Below are 21,833 nucleotides of genomic sequence, written 5' to 3'. Positions count from 1 at the left end.
GCCGCTTGGCGGGACCCCGGGGAAGAACCTTCTCTGTGGCAGCCCCGGCCCTCTGGAACCAACTCCCCCCAGAGATTAGAATTGCCCCCACCCTCCTTGCCTTTCATAAGCTACTTAAAACCCACCTCTGCCACCAGGCATGGGGGAATTGAGATATTCTTTCCCCCTAGGCCTTTACAATTTTATGCATGGTATGTCTGTATATATGTTTGGTTTTTTATTATAATGGGTTTTAATTGTTTTTAGTATTGGATTATTGTTATATGCTGTCTTATTATTGCTGTTAGCCGCCCCGAGTCTCCGGAGAGGGGCGGCATACAAATCCAATAAATGAATGAATGAATGAAGGAAGAAAGGAAGGAAGAAAGAAAGAAAGGAAGAAAGAAAGAAAGAAAGAAAGAAAGAAAGAAAGAAAGAAAGAAAAACTCACCCAGCCTGCAAAAATAAAAAGTGGGAAAAGAAAAATCCCAACCACGAGATAGGATTAAACCTATTTTGTGTCCACATTTCAATTTGTAGATGGGGTTTGGTTCTATGGCAGTAATGGTGAACCTATGGCACGGGTGCCATGCAGAGCCATATCTCCTGGCATGTAAATCATTGCCCTAATTCATCTCCAACATGCATGTGTGTGCCAGCCAGCTGATTTTTGGCTCACACAGAGGCTCTGGGATGGGATGGGAGAAGGTGTTTGGAGCCTGGGGAGAGCGAAACACGAGTCTACTGGGCCCACTACAAGTTGGGAAACAGGCTGTTTCCGGCCTCCAAGGGGGCAGGAGAAGCTGTTTTCGCCCTCCCCAGGCATTGAATTATGGGTGTGGGCACTTGTGCAGGCACCATAACATGTGCCTACTCTCTTTCGGCACCCGAGGAAAAAAAGGTTGGCCATCACTGTTCTACAGTTTTACGTTTCTGAGATTTTATTGTTGTTGTGAGCTTCCCAATGTTATGTTTTAAGATGGGCAGCCATGTTAATCTTATAAGTACATGGCTTTTTAGTTTTGAAATGTACAAAATAGGGGTTTGTGTATTTTAAGAGTCCGGTTGTTGTGATTTTAGATTGCACGTCAACATGTTGTATGAATTCAACCAGTTCTTATTTATTCCAAAACATTTGGTTCACTAAAGAATAACTTGACTGTGTTTACTGTAACCACATCAAAGAGACTGGCTGGAAGATCTATACTGAGATCTATGTAGTATTGTTTCTTCTTGTTGCAGCTATGTAAGGTTAATATTCTTTCCACTGTTTCCCACTTTCCCCTTTGAGTGTGGAAAAAGCTGAAATTGTGGAAATAGGTTTTCATTATATTTCCATTGATTAAAAACCAACTACCCTTCTTTAAAAAAAAATACTCAGAGTGAAGCTTAATTTGGTTGGCTAGATTGTTAGATGAACCATACTTATGTATATGTGTTATTAATATATTTATTCATTCAATTTCTATGCCGCTCTTCTCCTGAGACACACGGTGGATATACAGTGATCCCTCGATTTTCGCGGGTTCAAACTTCACGAAACGGCTATACCACGGTTTTCCAAAAAATATTAATTAAAAAATACTCTGCGGTTTTTTTTTCTATACCACGGTTTTTCCCACCCGATGATGTCATATGTCATCACCTAGAGTAACTTCTCTCTCTCTTTCTCTTTCTTTCCTGTCATTCTCTGTTTCAATCATTTTCTCATTTCTCTTTTTTTCTCCCCTTTTTTCTATCATTTCTCTCTCTCTCTACCTTCCACTCTCCCCCGTCTTGCTCTCTCTCTCTTGCTCTCTCTCTCTTTCTCCCTCTCTCTCTCCCTCTCTGTGAGAATGCCTGCCCCGCCTCTCCTGCAGCCCCCTCGCTGATAGCTGGGACGAAAGCGCTCTCAGCTAAGGGACTGTGAGAGGGGCGGGGGCATTCTCAAAGCGCTCAGAGCGGCTAGCGGACGAATGAGGAGGATGAGAAGCCGTAGCCGCCAGCGCTGCTGCAGGAGGACCCGTGTCCCAAGAAAGCTGGTGAGAGGGGTGGATCGGGTGGGCGGGGGGGTAGCGGCGAGGGGGCCGGAGGCGTTGGGGGGGCGGGGGCAGCTGACATTCAAAACAATCTTTGCCGGCCTCTGCACTTTCGTCGCTCCTCAACTTCAAGCCCGGCTCCTTGCGCTGCCTTTTAAAAGGGTGCGTGGGGGTAGTTTTTGGCTGTCCATAGCCAAAAATTGTGTTTTTACTTCCGCACCACTACTTCGCGGAAATTCGACTTTCATGGGCGGTCTTGGAACGCAACCCCCGCGAAAATCGAGGGAACACTGTATACTGTATTATATATGGTGTTAAGCATGTTTATTCACATATTAATATAACATTTGAATCAACCCAGTCTCTTCATCCATTTGATCTAGAGCAAGGAGGAAGAATCAGACCTCTGACATCTATTCTTTCATTTCCTAATAGTTATAGTTTATTAGATTTGTATGCCGCCCCTCTCCGAAGACTCGGGGCGGCTCACAGCATAGCAATAATACAATACATTACAAATCTAACAATAAAAAATTAGATCCATTTAAAAGACATAAATAACATAATAAAACCCCTAGCTATGCAGTCACACACATTCAACCTAATCTATCATGCAGTAAGGCCAAAAATGTAATAAAAAGGGGAAAGACGGTAATTATCCCCACGCCTGGCAACAAAAGTGGGTCTTGAGCATTTTACGGAAGGCGAGGAGGGTGGGAGCTATTCGAATCTCTGGAGGGAGTTGATTCCAGAGGGCCGGGGCCGCCACAGAGAAGGCTCTTCCCCTGGGTCCCGCCAGCCGACATTGTTTGGTCGACAGGACCTGGAGAAGGCCCACTCTGTGGGACCTAATCGGCCGCTGGGATTCGTGCGGCAGGAGGCGGTCTCAGAGATATTCTGGTCCGATGCCATGTAGGGCTTTGTGTTTTTGTGTTTTTATTTTAATTCATCTATCGGCTTGCCCTGCCATGTAACCTGGGAGCAGGAGTTAAATGTTCCCGGTTCACTTTTGCCTTTCAGTACTCAGAGAGATGGTTACAAAGAGAGCGCAAAGCTCCGCCCACCTGCCCTGACACCACGGTTTGGGTTCTTTCACCCTCTGTGCATGCACAAAGCATTCTGCGCATGTGCAGAGGGTACAAAAATCCAAATGGCGGTGTCCAGCGGGTGGGTGGAGCCTCACACTCCCTTCATGACCGGTTCTCTGAAGACTGACAGGCACGAGTGAACCGAGAACATTTCACCCTTGAATGAGAGGCAGACTGTATCCATTGTAGAGAGTTAACCTACAGCATCGTATCAAACATCAAATCTAACCTTTTTTATTGGTGGTGAAGTATTTGGAGTCTGTCATGATTTCGGTTTCCTATTGCACCTGTGAGGGGAAAGGACACAATTTAAGAAATCTGCACCTCTTTCCACGGCGAATGCATTTGTGACTACTTCAAAACAGTCTTGTTTTAAAATGAATCAACTAAAATATGAGAGAATTGGCATAAATGGATTCAAAAAGATACAGTGATACCTCGTCTTACAAACGCCTCATCATACAAACTTTTCGAGATACAAACCCGGGGTTTAAGATTTTTTTGCCTCTTCTTATAAACTATTTTCATCTTACAAACCCACCGCCACCACTGGGATGCCCTGCCTCCAGACTTCCATGTTTTTGCGATGCTGCAGGGGAATCCCAGCAGCGCAAAAACGGGTGCTTTGCTGGCAACGGAAGTCCGGAGGTGGGGTTTCCCAGCGAGGGGAGCCTCAGTGAAATCACAGCATCGCAAAAACACAGAGGTCCGGAGGTGGGGTTTCGAGGAGTTCGGTGTTTTTGCGATGCTGCGATTTCACTGATGCTCCCTTCGCTGGGAAACCCCACCTCCGGATTTCCGTTGTCAGCGAAGCACTCGTTTTTGTGATGCTGGGATTCTCCTGCAGCATCGCAAAAACACAGAAGTCCGGAGGTGGGGTTTCCCATGGAGGGGAGCCTCAGGGGAATCCCAGCATAAAAACGGGCACTTCGGCTGGCAAAAGGGGTGAATTTTGGGCTTGCACGCATTAATCGCTTTTACATTGATTCCTATGGGAAACATTGTTTCGTCTTACAAACTTTTCACCTTAAGAACCTCGTCCCGGAACCAATTAAGTTTGTAAGACAAGGTATCACTGTATTTGACAGAAGAACAGTAAGCCTCAGATTACAGTTGTATTGAATCAATTGACTATCTCACCATATGGTTTATCATGTAAGATGTGTATATGTTAAAAATCTCTTTTCTTTTCTCTTTTCCACTTTCTTTTTATCACTAACATATGTTAACTGAGATTGATGTAAGCTCCCTGTTTTCTCACTATTTTTTCTACTCATGTGCTATAAAACTAAAAGTCATTATGAATGTATACTAAAAATAGGCAATGATCTGTAAATAGATGTATTTCTATGCGTAATAAAAACAAAAATAAAACATTAAAAAAACAGTCTTGTTTTGTTATCTGCTTCAAACTGTAAATTTGTTCCTCAGAATAGTAAATGGTATTCAACATATTAAAAACAATCCCAATCTGTTTAATAACCCTCCGTATGACAATCATTCCAAAGAAAATTAATAAGTCAAATAATATTAATAAGCTACCGTAGAGGTTTTTTTTATTGGAAGACTTCAGGCTGAGTTAAACTAATGACATTTTCTAATATCTGATGATCCTAAGTTGCAAACTGGGAAATGATAATTTTTATGGTGATAAAAGGTCTTCAACCAATGTCCTACTACATTTTAGCTATAATTTTCAGTAATCATTAACATTGAAGAGTATGTACCAGGAAAAACAATGCAAAAGGGGGGGAAACGACTCTCTAAAGTTATGAAGCAGGTTTTATGCTCAGAATTATATATAAAAATAAATTTCACTTCTTTAAGTATAGATAGTGATAAAGTCAACCATTGACCTGTGTTCAGTAATGGATAGCTAAAAATTTTACTGCCACACAGTGGGTGTGGATTATTTGGGGATGTGGCTTGATGGTCATGTGACTGGATAGGAGTGGCTTGCCAGCCATGTGGCCAGGTGGGAGTGGCTTAAATGATCATCATCATTCAAGTAAACTGATAAGTCCTCGGCTTACAATCTCGCCAGTGTTGCTCACAGGGGTGACAATTTGCTTCGCGTTTCCCGTACTCTCCTTCCTGGATTGCCCCCCCACCTCAGGCTGGGGTAGCTAGATGAACAGGTGCCGCTAAGCTGTTCAGAAAAGAGGGGTGGAGGAAAAGCCCTCACCCCCGCAACTCCTGCCCATGCTGGTCTCTCTGCCACTTTCCGAGGAGGAGGACCGGGGAGGGGGAATTTAAAAATATCAGAAAGCCAAGGGAGAACTACAAGATTATTATTGCCGCACAACGCCTTTTCATCTCAGCTGCAGGCACAGTGAGGGCTTTGCGAGGGGAAAAAGACTGCAGCCCAGACTGCTTTGATATGGCTCGGCACAGCACAACTCTCCTTTTTTCCCCTGCTGCTGCTGCTGCTGCGGCGTGCTTCTTGCTTTTTTCCTCTTTCCTCCTTCCTGGTCTCAGGAGGTGGTTGCATGAGGCTGGAGGGGAACCGGGCAGGAGAGAGGGAAGCTCGTCCGAGGTCTGGAAGGAGGAAAGAAGGAAAAAGCAAGGAGCGCAGATATAGCAGCAGCAGCAGGGGAAAAAAGGGAGAGCTATCCCGGTAATCCAGGAAGTGACTGCCACCGGTCAGCTGGAGCTGCGCATGCAGCTTCATTTCCGTGGTGGAACTGTGTTCCACCATGTCCTGCCTGCTACCCATCCCTGCCTGTGTCCCAAGTTATTGAAGATTATTCCTGGGAAGCCTCTCTGTGCACTGATTCCAAAGTGCAGCTCAATCCTCCGAGTCGCTCCAGGAAATGAAGTGCAAGAAGAGATGCCTGGAGCCCCATTGCAGGAAGACAAAGAGTGACTCAGGCAGGGAAGGCTTGGAACAGGGCCTAGCAAAGGGCATTCACGCTATTTTGTGGATAAAGATTTCTTGGATTTGCACTTTTTCTGAGCAGGACCAGGGGCCCAGTCTTGTGAGGCACCCGTATCACTGCACATTTGAACCAGTTGTAGCTCCTGGATGGTCTTCAAGAATAACCCAGTATCCAATTATGAGGCGGCTGAAACAGAGGTGGCACCTGAGTGGTCAACGAAAGGGCGCAACAAGGGCACAAGGTGAATCTTGCAGTTATTCACAACATTAAGGCACTCTCGGTTATACGTTCCCCTTATTTTAGGTGCAGTACAGTAGCTGCAAGTCTAGACCCCAAGTTATGCATTAGTCTTGAATGGAAAAGTGCAACCTAGCAATTTTTTTTTCTTTTTCCAAAAGAGTAACTCTTCCAAAAGCAGCTTTTGGCCATGTATTATTGCTGCTCTATGAGCTGCACTGGTTACCAGCCAGCTTCTAGTCACCAATAACTGGGTACAGTATATCTAATTTAATGAAAAGAAGGACTAGAGGAGACATGATAGCAGCGTTCCAATATTTCAGGGGCTGCCACGAAGAAGAGAATAGTGAAGCTATTCTCCAAAGCACTTGAACGTAGAACAAGAAGCAATGGGTGGAAACTAATCAAGGACAGAAGCAACTTAGAACTAAGGAAAAGCTTCCTGACAGTTACTCAATGGAACAGCTTGCCTCCAGGAGTTGTGAATGCTCCAACATGGAAGTTTTAAAGAAGATGTTAGGTAGTGAAGTGGTAATAGGGTTTCCTGCCTAAGCAGGCGGTTGGACTAGAAGACCTCCAAGGTCCCTTCCAACTCTGTTATTCCATTCCATTCCAAAGTCTTTCACAGAATAGGAGCTGGTCATTTAAGGGACTGCCTTTCTCCAATTTCTGTCAATCTGGCATGATTGAACCCAGTTAGATGTACTCGTGGTCCCTTCAATTAAACACTGTCATCTTATGGGATGGAGGAAGCATGCCATCTCTGTTCCATCCCTGCTCTCTGGAACAAGACCCCCAGAAATACATATGGCTCCCATGCTTTAAATTTCCCAGATGTCTCTTAAGAGCTGGTTGTGTTCCCAGGCCTGGGCTCAGGATGTTTGTGGAAGCCCTGTCAATTTCTTTCCCTGGATTTTGCTTGTGTCATTTTATCTGTGTATCCTATTTCTTTTAAATTATGCATTCTTTGAAACGCGGTAAGCATCTTTTTTGGAGTCAGGAAGCTTTGAAATCCAATCAATAAATAATGACAATCATTAAAAAAAAGGAGGTTTTCCTCCAAAAGCTAAAGTCCGCCCATCTAATTCAAGAAGCCAGGAAGGAATAAATGAAACACACAGAAGATGCTTCTCTCAGTTAAGCAGCACTTCGTGACTGAAGGCTATTTCATCACAGCAGTTCCTGCATCTCCCCACCACCCCAGCCACTCCCCAACCTCAGAGGAAGAAAGACACAAACTATATTGTTTTCAATCTGAGAAATCATCTCTCCACGGTACCTTTGAGAGTCTAATCAGAGGAGGGGCTTCGCTGGTGCAGTGTGTCCTTCTTAGCACGGGAAACTGGTAGGACCTGCCCACTCTCATATTGTGGCAGGGAATTAAACCCCTGCTCAATGACAGGGCAGAAACATATTTGTACCTGCTTGGCAGAGGGGAGAACATACTAAACTATATCAGATTAAAGAATGGTTGGGGGGAATCTATCCTATACAGTTCAAAGAAATTAAATTTGATGCTGGCTAAACAGGGAATCTAAAGTACTGTATCTTTCAGACTCCCAAAAGGGGGTGAAAATGTCCATGCGTCTTATAGACTGAATATTGCCAAATCCCCCGCCCATCTACTGGGCATCTTTTGGTCCCATTTTCAGCCTCTTTTCAGGCCCATTTTGGGAGCTTTTTGGCCCATTTTTAAGGCTTTTTTTCTGAGAAAAACCAGGCTGAAGAAAACCTGAAACATGGGCCGAGAAAAACCTCAAAATCAGGCCAAAGAAGATTCAAAAATTGGTGAAAAAGGCCCGAAAGGAGCTGAAAAAAGGCCCAGAAAAAGATCTGAAAATGGGGCACATGGAGGCTACAAACTTTCTTTTGTTGTTTTCCTCTTCAAAACTTAGGTGCATCTTATAGTCCGGAAAATATGGTGCTGCTACTTCTAACCATGGTGCTGGGAGCCAAAATGGCATTGTCTTCATGGAATTTTCATTGGAACTTAGCAATTAAATGATTTTTTAATGCATTTAGGATATGAATCAATGTACAAATGCAAGAAGTCTTTGGGTGCAAGAAGCAGAAATATTCAGTTAAGAGTGCAAAATGATTCCCAGATCTTTAACTGAATATCTGTGTTTTCTTACAACACACATGAAACACTATTGGCCTCCCAGAGCAAGCAGTTACTTGTAATGCAAATACCTCCTTTCCAGATAAGATAATGAGCAATAAAGCCTCGGCAAAGAACCAAATGCCTGTACCAAGCTTTTAGTACCTGTTTCCTTTCTGTACAATCTGATTGTGTTTGGAGCACTATAAATGTGGTTAACTAACTATGATTTGGCTGGGGGGAGGAGGGAACCCTCAATTTTCAGGATTGGAATTCTACAAGAAATGATAAATTAGCCAGATAGGTTAGTTCCTACAGAGTAGGAAAAAATGTGGCTAATTAGATTCAAATTCAGTGTGTTGTGTGAACCAAGATTAATGCAAGACTCCTCTTGGCCTATTTAGATCAGAAACATTTCGGTAAGAACTGCACCAATCTTATTCCCACCCTTCCTTGAATTTAAAATATTCCAGGATATGCTGATAGCCCAGATACTACATGGGGCTGAAATCTGGGGATGGGATGAGGTGGTTGTCAAGGTGATAAATTAACGGCTTGCCAGAGGTTATTTTTCAACCAGAAGTAGTCTAAAACATCATCATAAGGAATCATTGAGTCTGTCATCTGCACCTCTATAACTGTCTGGTTTGGTGCTGCAACCCAACAGGACCGACACAGACTTCAGAGGAGAATCAGAACTGCAGAAAAAGCAATTGCTGCCAACCTGCCCTCCATTGAGGACCTGTATACTGCACGAGTCAAAAAGAGGGTGGGGAAAATATTTACTCACCCCTCACATCCTGGACATAAACTGTTTCAACTCCTACCCTCAAACCGCCGCTACAGAGCACTGCACACCAAGACAACTAGACACAAGAAGAGTTTTTTTCCGAACGCCATCACTCTACTAAACAAATAATTCCCTCAACACTGTCAGACTTTCTACTAAATCTGCACTTCTATTCTACTAGTTTTTCTCATCATTCCTTTCACCCATTTCCTCCCATGTTGACTGTATGACTGTAACTTGCTACTTATATCCTAAGATTTTTATTAATATTGCTTCTTCATTGCTTATTTGACCCCTATGACAATCATTAAGTGTCGTACCACATGATTATTGAGAAATGTATATTTTATTTTATGTACGCTGAGAGCATATGCACCAAGACAAATTCCTTGTGTGTCCAATCACACTTGGTCAATAAAATTCTATTCTATTCTATTCTATCTTGGGGCTCCCAAAGACACTTCTATAGCTAATCTAAGAATGGATGTTGCATTACTTTCCATTGCTGACGGATCCTGCATTGCTGGGGCATTGCAAGAAACAGAAAGTCTTCAAGAATCCCTCTTGCTGAACTTTGATTTCTCCACTACAAAACCGAGAGTCAATGGACTGCACGTTTGTCACTGTTCCTAATTCAGCTCTTGGAGAACAGAAAATATTAGGCTGCTTGATGTTTGGTATAATTGTTAACGTCCTGGCCTAGAAACCAGGAGACTATGTGAGTTCTAGTCCCACCATAGGCATGAAAGTCAATTGGGTGACTTTGGGCCAGTCTTGTCTCTTTCAACCCAACCAACCTCACAGGTTTGTTTTGTGGGGGGGGGAGGAGAGAAGGAAGGAATATTAGGCATACATATATGCCACCTTTATTTACTTATAAAATGATATTTAGTTATGCCACGTTTACAATAAAAGCAGAATAAAAATCCAATAAATACATTACTACAGCACAGATTTTAATCACGGTAGAAAACATAGAAACCTCTCGTAGTACCTGGTTAATATTACCAACATCTCAATCAGAAAGTTTTTAATATCCATTGGCAAACTATGCCCTCAGATATCTTGATTTTGAAAACATTGTATTAAACAAGATTTCTGTCTCCAAGGTGTCAGTCAAGTTAAGGGCATTATTTCACTTTGTCTTCCACTGCCCCATTTACAATCATATTTTGGTCACAATATGAATGGTAAGAGAATTCAAGAGCTTGGACTCCAATAGCTAAATTATCAAGTAGCAGATATGTTTCTAACTTCAGTAGCTAGATTGCTACTTTTGTGTCCTCATTTAAACTCAAATTCTTAATCATTGTATACCCGGTTGTATCTTGCTTTGACCTCTTGTATCTAACATTATTTCATGTTGTTATATTGTATATAATGCCATGATACAAAGCTATGCTCCATAGCAGTGTTTCCCAACTTTGGCAACTTGAAGATATTTGGACTTCAACTCCCAGAATACCACAGCCAGTGAATGCTGGCTGGGGAATTCTAGGAGTTGAAGTCCAGATATCATCAAGTCGCCAAGGTTGGGAAACACTGCTCCATAGTTATAGGAAGAAATCTTATTTACTTGACTCCCAACCATGGGCTAGGAAATTCTATTTGAGATCCTGGCTTGGTACCATTGGCATAGTTCCCTAAGCTGAGCAGTGAGCAATCGCTCACTTAAAAATCATCATCAACTCAGAGTTTTCCAAACCTGCCCAGAAGCCGAGAGGGAAAGAGTGAGAGGGAAGGAGAGAGAGAGGAAGAGAGAGAAACAGATAGAAAAAAGAGAGGAAGGAAAAGAGAAAGAAAAAGAATGGGAGTAAGGAAGAGAGAAAGAAAATCAAAATCTAGTTTGAAACTAGCTCATCTATTTAAGTGGCATTTTGATATTGATAGAGTTGCCCTATTATGAGCTCACTGTTATAGACACACAGTACAGTATTTTATTTTGAAATTCTCTGAGGCAAAACAGGGTGGTTTTTTTTTTATTTGTTTGTTTGTTTATTTATTTATTTATTTATTATTTCTGTGCCGCCCAGTCCCAAAGGGACTGCCGCTCAGACACTATACTTTTCCGCCCACCCCCTCAAAAAATTAGAGGGAACACTGACCATTGGTATCATTTTTTAATGCCTGCCAGCTCAGCTCTATCAAATTCTTTAATAAAACATCACCGCTTTACAAAGCCACCGTGAGGTGAAGGTCAAGGGTAATAGCCCATCTTCGGCATCTTGGAGATAAGTTACTCTCTCTCTCTCAGCCCAACCTACTGTACCTGAAATGCTTCTTATTATGGGAAAAACAGGAAAAGGGGGCACTATATACCTGTCTATAAATAATATATAAATAGTGGCACTATAAATCTAATAAATACAGAATGTTCTTTTTTTTCTTTGGCTAATTTATAAGTGGTGACTGACTGTATTGACCCCTACTGCACTGGCCCAGTGTGAAGACAATTCTGAACTTCTTTCCCACAGAAATTAGAAATATAGAAACATAGAAGATTGACCGCAGAAAAAGACCTCATGATCCATCTAGTCTGCCCTTATACTATTTCCTATATTTTACCTTAGGATGGATCTATGTTTATCCCAGGCATATTTAAATTCAGTCACTGCGGATTTACTAACCACGTCTGCTGGAAGTTTGTTCCAAGCATCTACTACTCTTTCAGTAAAATAATATTTTCTCAGTTACTGCTAATCTTTCCCCCAACTAACCTCAGATTGTGCCCCCTTGTTCTTGTATTCACGTTCCTATTAAACTTGGGATTTCCATCCCATCTCAAGGACAGCAAATTCCTTTTCCAGCGACTCCCATCTATGTTTTCTAACCTTCCTCCTCCCTCTCCAACCAAAGCAGAGAAATATCTTGCAATTGCAATTTTCTTGCAGATTTCTCACCTCACAATCCTTTCCTGTTCCTGGAAGCCCCTCCTCCTACTCCTCCACCTGACACCAAATTCCCTTAAAAGATATCAGAAGGAATCCCACCCCCTCTCTCCTCCCCCATATTTTTTATTAATGTAACCTAAAACCTTTTTCTCCAGTATTTTTCCTGACTTTTCCTCATTTCCCCCAATGCTTCCATTGCAGATTGCAAATTCCTCTCGATGGCAGGGGACTTGAGCCCACCTTGTGGACTTTAGATTTTTGCTTATAAAACAGGAGCTATAAAATAACGTCTGCAGATTCAGCAAGAGGCAACTATGACCGTCTCCCCTAAAGAGACAATCATCTAATTATGATTATGATCTAAATGTACAGTATTTCATAAAATCACCTACCACAATGTCCTTACCTGTCAATGAATTGCACCTGTATTGCACTTGAATGAACCTTCAACTGCAATACATGAGCACATATTCAAACTCAATATAAACACGCTCCAAACTCGACTGCAAAAAATACGATTTCAGCAACAGAGTGGTCAATGCCTGGAATGCTCTACTTGACTCTGTGGTTTCTTCCCCAAGCCCCCAAAACTTTAATTTTAGACTGTCTACAGTCGACCTAACCCCATTCCTTAGGCGTTTGTAAGGGATATGCATAAGTGCAACACTATGCCTACCATCCCTGTTCTATTGTCCTCTTTTATCCTTTCTTTTTACTTATGTTATGTTTATAAACTACTATCCTATACACTAGACTTGAAATACTGGGATTAGACAATTTACAACTACATCACCAAATTTACCTAAATGTAGTTCATAAAATCATATACCAAAATGTACTTCCTGTTAATGACTCCTTCACCTTCAACCGCAGCAATACATGAGCACGTAATAGATTCAACCTCAATGTAAACTGCTCCAAACTCGACTGCAGGAAATACGACTTCAGCAATAGAGTGATCGATGCCTGGAATGCACTACCTGACTCTGATCGATGCCTGGAATGCACTGCCTGACTCTGTGGTTTCTTTCCAAACCCCACAAACTTTAACCTTAGACTGTCTTCAATTGACCTCTCCCTGTTTCTAAGAGGTCTGTAAGGAGCGTGCATAAGCACATCACTGTGCCTACTGTCCCTATCCTACTGTCCTATTGTCCTTTTATAATTACCTTTTACTTATGTTTATAAAAACTACTACTATCCTATACATGTTTGCCAAATAAATAAAATAAAATAAATAAAATAAAGTGCACCACTGTGCCTACCGTCCTACTGTCCTTGTTTATCGTTATTTTTTACTTTTGTTCATGTTTATACAAATTACTACTACAGTATTCCATATATGTTTGACTGATAAATAAATAAAATAAAGTGCACCACTGTGCCTACCCTCCCTGACTTACTGTCCTATTGTCCTAATTTACCTATACCTATTTTGCTCATGTTTATGTTCATACCAATACCTGCTATCTTATGCATGTTTTTGATAAATAAATAAATAAATAAATAAATAAATAAATAAATAAATAAATATACAAATACAAATATAAATATATTGCATGCAGGTTCAAATCCCGGTAGGGTATGTCTAGCTGACGAGAGCATAACAAGCTCAAAATAGATCTAAACTAGGCTCGCTTCCTTTTCACTTATCAACAAAAATATGAAACCAAATATATACTGCTCAAAAAAAAAATAAAGGGACCACTCAAATAACACATCCTAGATCTGAATGAATGAAATATTCTCAGTGAATACTTTGTTCTATACAAAGTTGAATGGGCACAACAGCATGTGAAATTGATTGTCAATCAGCGTTGCTTCCTAAGTGGACAGTTTGATTTCACAGAAGTTTGATTTACTTGGAATTATATTGTGTTGTTTAAGTGTTCCCTTTATTTTTTTATTGTTAGAGTTTAAAGGGACCATGCAGGTCATCAAGTCCAACCCCCAGCCTGAGCAGGAATCCTAAAGCACCCCAGCCAAATGGCAGTCCAATCTCCTCATGAGTGTCCAGAGTTGGGGAGTTCACAACCTCCGCAGGCAGGTTGTTCCACTGGTATTTTTTATGCAGTGTATATACATAAATAAACATATATACAGACACACACACATGTAGATTTTCGTAGATAACCTGAATATGCCAAGACCTACATATATATATATATTCCTTTTCATTATCAGCAAAAATATGTTACACACACATACATACATACACACATACATATACCGTATATGCATATATATGTATGTATATGTATGTACGGGTGTATCCCACCCCCTCCCCACCCCCTTTCTATTTCCCTTCCCAAGCAACGATGTCTCCATTCTCTTCCCGAGAACAGCAACCTGCAAGCTCCACCCGGGAAAGGAGCCATTCTACCTGGGGAGAAATCTTGCTATTCACCTTTCCAACAGCCACCCATCATTATGCCAGGAGGGGAAAAACCGACCCCCGCCCTTGCCCTGCCCAAGAAAAGAGCCATTCATTCCTCAATGGGCGGGACCACAGCCTGTCCCCCCCAACCAACCTACTACGAAGAGGGGAGTCCTCGAAAAGACTTGATACTGAAGAAAGCGCGACCAGCGGAGGAGGAGGAAGAGGATGGATCAGTAACGGTCAGAAGGAACCGTATAAAACCGCCTTGCTTGGGAGGGGACCGGAAACCTGGCTGTCTGGGAAGACCAACCAACGAGATGCGCCACGCCTTCCTTCTTACACTGTCCGCAGCCACAGAGCTTCAGCGGCCTAGATGGGCAAAGCTCACTTTCTTCCGGTCAAAACACTCCTGATCCTTGTAAAAGAGAGGAACGTCTGATTGGTTTTAAATGATACCTTCCGGGGTCACGTGCATCGGCCAATCCTTCCGAAACAGCTGCCTCACCTCCGTTTTTTCAGTTTTCCAAAAGGAGGTTTGGGAAAACGGAGAGATATAAATTGATGGGGCGTTTGCGACTCCTCTCCCCTCCGCCGGAGAGTCCTCCCGACGGGACTATGCCTGTTTTTCCTTGTCTGTAACTCTATGATGCGAGGGGACTACGCCTGTTTTGTCTTGTCTGTAACTCTATGATGCGATAGAAACCAACGAAAAGGGAATTCTAGCGCGGCCTGGATTTCGACAGCCCCGAACTGCAAAGCGGTAGCAGTAGCGGCACCACCGAGGCGACGGCCGTGGGCGGTTGCAGGTGGGGGGAAATCCCGAACTGTCACTTTCCGGCACGCGGGGCGCAGAATTGTAAGACCCTCCTTTTAATTCCCCCGTCCGCTTTTTTCCTGCCAGAATTGTGGGGTCTCTCTCTAGCTCAGGGGTCTCCAACCTTGGCCACTTGAAGACTTGTGGACTTCAACTCCACAGCAAAGCTGGCTGAGGAATTCTGGGAGTTGAAGTCCACAAGTCTTCAAGTGGCCAAGGTTGGAGACCCCTGCCATAAACAAGATATAATGTAATGGCCAGAGTCGTCCCTGCCATCAGGCGGCTTCCTTTATTGGTTTCATATTCGGTCTTAATTCGGTTGGTGCCGTTGGACTACAGCGTCCTCTCGTTTTTTGCATCTTAATTTGCAATTAATTTCGTTACAGCTAGTCCTCGACTTACAACAGTTCGCTTGGTGACCGTTCCAATGTTACAATAGCTCTGAAAAAAGCCATTTTTCACTGAACGGTACTGAAAAAAAAGCCCTTTTTCACACTTTTATGACCCCCCCTCCTCCGATGGCCGCTTGATTTACATTGGGATGCTTGACAACTGACTTGCATTTATGATGGTTGCAGTGTCCCGGGGTCATGGGGTCGCCTTTTGGGACCTTCTGAGGAGCAAAGTCAATGGGGAAGCCGGATTCACTTAACAATCGTGTGACTAATTTAACAACTGCAGCGATTCACTGAACAAACGTGGGGAGAAGAGGTGTAAAATGAGGAGAAACTCGCTGGACAAATTATTCATTCATTTATTTTTTGGTCGTACTTATATGCCGCCCAACTCCCAAAGGACTCTGGGCAGCTACCAAGTAAAAAAACAATTTTTAAAAGCAGCATAAAACATTAATTGCATATCCTACTAAAACATACATACTCTCACTATCACCCATGGCTGGATCCAGGCAGTATCTCATTTGAGAAACGGCTCCAGGCCTGCCGAAAGAGCCAGGTCTTTACAGCTTTGCAGAAGGCCAGCAGAGTGAGGAGAATAGGAATCTCCGGAGGCAGTTGGTTCTATAGAGCAGGAGCCACCACAAATTTCTCACTTAATAGCATACATTTGGGACTCAGTTGTGTTTGTAAGTTGAGGACTGCCTGTATTTGAAGAAAGATTTGAATCCAGCTCCTTTTCTTGACTGTACCTGCAACATAGATCTACGTCTTTTGCAGAGAGATGAAGCAGCTTTGAATTCCCTTAGGTTTCTTGCAGGCTCTTTTCCTGGAGAGAAAGACTTAGGTGAGGGACTGACGGGATGGAGCAAGGCTGTTGGTGGGGAAACGTTATGAAGCAGCAGGCAAGATTTGGAGTAAAGTTCCATTTGATGGAATGGTCAATGTTCTAAAGAGCTAGAAACCAGGAGACCGTGAGTTCTAGGCCTTCCTAAGAGGCATAAAAGCTAGCTGGGCAACTTTGGGCCATTCATTCTGCCCCAGCACAAGCCACTGTTTGTGGGGGGAAATAGGAGGCAGAAGTACTAGATATGGTTGCAACCTTACAATATATACTGCTCAAAAAAATAAAGGGAACACTCAAATAACACATCCTAGATTTGAATGAATGAAATGTTCTCATTGAATACTTTGTACAAAGTTGAATGCGCACAACAGCATGTGAAATTGTCAATCAGTGTTGCTTCCTAAGTGAACAGTTTGATTTCACAGACGTTTCATTTAGTTGGAGTTAGATTGTGTTGTTTAAGTGTTCCCTTTATTTTGTTGAGCAGTGTATATTAAAAAGATACAGGGGAAAATATCTGAAGAAAAGTATAGATATAAGGTGCATTTGTGCAAAGTTCTTACTCATGGTTAAACTTGGTTGACTGGATGCAACCTTGTTTGCATGGCAAGGTGAACTATGTGCTAACATGGGCTTTGGAGTTCACAAAATATATTAGGCTGATATGTGTATGATATGTGGCTTGGTGCATCCAGCAACTACAAAGTACCATACATCTTCATCATCCTTTGAGAGAAATAATTACTGTATTAAATTACTGTTTTTCAGTCAAATTAAAAATGAAAAGGTCAATAATTTAAACATATCCATATATCATTCTACACAGAAAGGTTGAGGGCTCTTGTAATAATGTCTTCTGAAACTTAATTCCGTTTTGTTTCAATTATGAATTATTTTGGAAAGTTTTTTTTTTCATTCCAGAAGAGACCATGGCAGAACATGGGGCTCATCTGACTGCCACCTCCACATATGAGGACAGGCCTTCTATATTTGAAGTTGTTGCCCAAGACAGTTTGATGACTGCTGTGAGGCCAGCATTTCAGCATGTGATTAAGGTAAGAAGAATAGTCAGTGAGTATTGAAGGAAGGATAACCATGACTTTTCTGTGCTTATCTAAGGTTGAATAATGGTCACAATAACGAAGGAAATATGAAAGCATGGAAGGACAAGTAAAAAAAATTGTGTACATATGTGGCATCCATTATTGTTACAATTTGGAAGATTTATTTCCAGTATCAGATCTTGTTAAACGGTCAGATCTTGTTAAACTGTCAGACAAGGATAATCAAATTAGTGACTTTCCACTAAGCCTGCAAGAGAAATCTAGATAATATAATCTATACATTATAATTGGTAGCTTAGAATTTTAATCAATTTTTTGCTGAAAATAACAAAGCACATCCAATTTAAAATAATAAAAAACATCAAAGCAGATTCCAATTTACCAGTATGGCCAAGGATCATAAAATTTTGAATTTGAGAGAGCAAATTATGAAATATTGTAATAGTGTTAATTACATTATCAGTCTATTTTTACATTTGTTTTTGTTTTCGTGTGTGTTCTAGCTACATCCTCTTTTCTGGTTCTTATAGCATGTCATTCAAAGGCCGCATAACTCTCAACTTGACAAAGGCTGGGCTACCTTGCAACAATCTCCAAGCAAAAAAATAAAAATAAAACCCACAAAGTAGCTAAAACAAAAATGTTTCGAACATTGATAAAAATGTCTTGACACATCCAGGTTTATTACCCTTACCCTTGGTTATTTTTTTGTACTAGGTTTTGGCTGAATCCAACCCTTCATATTATGGTTTCCTGTGGCGCTGGTTTGACGAAATCTACACGCTGCTGGATCTTCTACTCCAGCAGCACTATCTCTTCCGGTGCAGTGCTTCTTTTTCTGAAAACTTCTACGGCTTGAAGAGAGTTGCACTGAAAAGCAAAAGGAATCCGCATAAATCCTTGGCCACTGCTGGACTTCCCCGAAAGCATCATTGGAAATCTCTCTGCTTGCTGGTCCTGGTTCCTTATCTGAGAACTAAACTGGAAAAGTTGATTTCCCGTCTCCAGGAAGAGGATGATTATTCCATCCACCCTCCATCATCCTGCTGGAAGCGGTTTTACAAGGCCTTCCTGGCTGCCTATCCCTTTGTAAACATGGCTTGGGAAGGCTGGTTTCTGGTACAGCAGCTGTGTTACATTCTGGGGAAGGCTCGTCACCACTCTCCACTGCTGAGACTGGCTGGTGTGTATTTAGCCAGGTTGACAGCAGACGATCTGCAGGCTTTAGAAAACGTACATGCAGCCGCTGGTGACAGCCTACGGTCATCAAACAGGTGAATAGAAATGGAAACCCTAAAAACAACCCTCCCTCCCTTTCTGTTTATGCTAGCTTCCTTCAACGGTTGGGTATATTTATATAGTCACAATGTTTGTATACTGCTCAAAAAAATAAAGCGAACACTCAAAGAACACAATATAACTCCAAGTAAATCAAACTGTCCACTTAGGAAGCAACACTGATTGACAATAAATTTAACATTTATTTATTTATTGGATTTGTATGCCGCCCCTCTCCGCAGACTCTGCTTGGGAGGGCTGGTTTCTGGTACAGAAACATGTTGTCAGCACATTCCACTTTGTACAGAACAAAGTATTCAATGAGAATATTTCATTCATTCAGATCTAGGATGTATTCTTTGAGTGTTCCCTTTATTCTTTTGAGCAGTATATATCATCTAAAAAGTAACACTCACCAGGCAGTTAATCCTAAAAAAATGTAGAATATAAAGATGAAAATTTTTTAAAAATGATCTTACACCTTTAAGAATCAAGAAAAGCATCTTCAGCAAGCAGGACAAAGATTGAAACAGGTCAAAGTTTTATAAAATCTTTGATGCAGGGAATCCTTGATTTATAACCACGATTGGGACCAAAGTTTCCATCGCTAAGCAAGGCATTTTAAGAGAGTCTCACCTGATTTTATGATCTTTTTTGCCATGGTGGTTAAGCAAATCATTGCAGTTCTTGAGTGAATCATGTGGTTGTTAAGCAAATCTAGTTTCACCCATTAATTGATCTATCACTATTGTTGTATGTACACTGAAAGCTTATGCACCAGAGACAAATTCCTTGTGTGTCTAAATCACGTTTGGCCAATGAAGAATTCTATTCTTTCTGTTCTCACACTTGTTGGAAGCCAGCAGGGAGGATCACAGATGGTGATCACATGACCCTTCAACATTGTAAATACCTACCAGTCGCCTTTTGATCATGTGACTCTGGATGTTGTATAAGTCATAAGTGTAACGACCGGTCTTTCTTTTTTTTTCAATGTGGCTGTAACTTTGTACAGTCGCTAAATGAATGGCTGTAAATTAAGGATTACCTGTAGCCCATTTGGCAAGTACATCTGGAGATTAAAGACATGGCTAAGATTTTTCTTATTTTTGAGGATCAGTTTCTCTCACTCATTTGAGAGCCATCTGTTGGGTGGGAATGCCAATTTTCTGTTTATAAATTTTTATACTCTCCTGTCCCCCCCACCCCCCCGAAACTAATCTTACCAAAATTTGGTGGTGTTATACTCTCATTAAATGCTGGCAACCAGGTATTGATGTGCCGGTGCCTGGAGGCTGTTGGGGTCTGGATGGGTGTCAACAGACTCAAACTCAACCCTGATAAGACGGAGTGGCTGTGGGTTTTGCCTCCCAAGGACAATTCCATCTTTCCATCCATTAACCTGGGGAATTACTGACCCCTTCAGAGAGGGTCTGCAACTTGGGCGTCCTCCTCGATCCACAGCTTACATTAGAGAAACATCTTTCAGCTGTGGCGAGGGAGGTGTTTGCCCAGGTCCGCCTGGTGCACCAGTTGTGGCCCTATCTGGACCGGGAATCACTGCTCACAGTCACTCATGCCCTCATCACCTCAAGGTTCGACTACTGTAATGCTCTCTACATGGGGCTACCTTTGAAAAGTGTTCGGAAACTTCATATCGTGCAGAATGCAGCTGCGAGAGCAATCATGGGCTTCCCTAGGTATGCCTATGTTACAACAACACTCCGCAGTCTGCATTGGTTGCCGATCAGTTTCCAGTCACAATTCAAAGTGTTGGTTATGACCTATAAAGCCCTTCATGGCATCAGACCAGAATATCTCCAGGACCGCCTTCTGCCGCACGAATCCCAGCGACCAGTTAGGTCCCAGAGTTGGCCTTCTCCAGGTCCCGTCAACTAAACAATGTCATCTGGCAGGACCCAGGGGAAGAACCTTCTCTGTGGCGACCCCGACCCTCTGGAACCAGCTCTCCCCAGAGATTAGGATTGCCCCCACCCTCCTTGCCTTTCACAAACTTCTTAAAACCCACCTCTGCCATCAGGCATAGGGGAACTGAGACATCTCCCCCTGGCCTATATAATTTATGAATGGTATGTTTGTGTGTGTCTTGTTTTTTTAAATAAGGGGTTTTTAGAGACTTTTTAATATTAGATTTGTGATACATTGTTTTTTGTTATTGTTGTGAGCCGCCCCGAGTCTGCAGAGAGGGGCGGCATACAAATCTAATAAATAAATAATTTGGATTAATAGCTAATCATAGTTGTATCTTGGCGATTTATGGCTTTTCTCTCTTAGAGGAGAATTTAGGAGATTATATTTTAATGTATCCCTGGATTTGCATCTTAATGCTTTCCGTATTTCTTAACAATAGTGTGAATTGTTAATTTCTTTTTTATATCTTGCCCCTTTCTGCAGCATGAAAGAGCAAATACAGTCAGCTGGGAAAAAGATCTTGGGGGGCCTGGCTTTCTCCCTCTCCACTGGCCTCTCCGTGGGCATCTTCTTCCTCCAGTTCTTGGAGTGGTGGTATTCGGCTGAGAATCAGGAGACCATCAAATCGCTGACTGCTATGCCAATCCCGCCACCGCCCGTGCACCTGGACTACGAGACTGACTCCCCTCTTTTGCCAAAGCTCAAGACAATATGTCCATTGTGTCGTAAAATACGTGCCAATGATACAGTCCTCTCCACCTCTGGCTTTGTTTTCTGCTATCGCTGTGTCTACGCTTACGTGAAGCATCACCAGCGGTGTCCCGTCACCGGCTATGCCACTGAACTTCAGCACCTTGTCAAATTATACACACCTGAAAACTGACAGGTCCATCCTACAATCTTTATATAAAAACTGGAATGCTACATTGCAGGAATTGGGTGCTTTTTTTTCTAATTATACTAAGCATGGTTTTTACTGACAGAGGTGGCGGCTTTTAAGAGTGTAGCTATGGGTTATACCAGTGATGACAAACCTTTTGGCACAGAGTGCCCAAACAGAAAGGCGCGTGAACCAGAGTGCCAGAAACCTGATGACCAGCTGGCTGAGCTGGGGTGACGGTGCACCTGCCCACAGAGAGC

General features: G+C 42.3%; 2 protein-coding genes across 8 annotated transcripts in view; one reads left to right on the top strand and one right to left on the bottom strand.

Moving 5' to 3' along the window:
• Positions 1 to 14,784, bottom strand: part of AP2B1 (adaptor related protein complex 2 subunit beta 1) — a 138,575-nt gene extending 123,791 nt beyond the window's left edge. Inside the window, exons 1-2 of one of the 6 annotated variants that reach the window (XM_070735155.1) lie at positions 14,704 to 14,784; positions 3,315 to 3,372 (exon numbers count right to left, since the gene is read on the bottom strand). In XM_070735155.1, the coding sequence (XP_070591256.1) occupies positions 3,315 to 3,351 (37 nt within the window). In that variant the 5' untranslated portion in view covers positions 3,352 to 3,372; positions 14,704 to 14,784. Of the gene's footprint in view, positions 1 to 3,314; positions 3,373 to 14,514 lie in introns of all 6 variants that reach the window. The other 5 variants (XM_070735153.1, XM_070735152.1, XM_070735154.1 and 2 more) reach the window with 5 other exon arrangements.
• Positions 14,779 to 21,617, top strand: PEX12 (peroxisomal biogenesis factor 12). 2 transcript variants are annotated; one of them, XM_070735156.1, is made up of 4 exons: positions 14,779 to 15,219; positions 17,341 to 17,474; positions 18,201 to 18,757; positions 21,177 to 21,617. In XM_070735156.1, the coding sequence occupies exons 2-4, from the start codon at positions 17,349 to 17,351 to the stop codon at positions 21,574 to 21,576; spliced, it is 1,083 nt and encodes a 360-aa protein (XP_070591257.1). In that variant the 5' UTR covers positions 14,779 to 15,219; positions 17,341 to 17,348; the 3' UTR covers positions 21,577 to 21,617. The 2 variants fall into 2 exon arrangements, with proteins under 2 accessions (XP_070591257.1, XP_070591258.1); XM_070735157.1 differs by having other exon boundaries at positions 14,815 to 15,169.
• Positions 21,618 to 21,833: the final 216 nt, after the last annotated feature.

Source organism: Erythrolamprus reginae, chromosome 1, assembly GCF_031021105.1.
Source record: "Erythrolamprus reginae isolate rEryReg1 chromosome 1, rEryReg1.hap1, whole genome shotgun sequence".
NCBI lineage: Eukaryota > Metazoa > Chordata > Lepidosauria > Squamata > Dipsadidae > Erythrolamprus > Erythrolamprus reginae.
The sequence above is the reverse complement of the archived record's forward strand: the minus strand, read 5'-3'. Positions and strand labels throughout refer to the sequence as shown.

Excerpts from the sequence above, each read along its gene's own strand:
- PEX12 (XM_070735156.1), top strand. The coding sequence starts at position 17,349 with ATGGCAGAACATGGGGCTCATCTGACTGCCACCTCCACATATGAGGAC. Across the intron at positions 17,475-18,200 it reads CATTTCAGCATGTGATTAAG|GTTTTGGCTGAATCCAACCC; the intron begins GTAAGAAGAATA and ends TTTTTGTACTAG. Across the intron at positions 18,758-21,176 it reads AGCCTACGGTCATCAAACAG|CATGAAAGAGCAAATACAGT; the intron begins GTGAATAGAAAT and ends CCCTTTCTGCAG.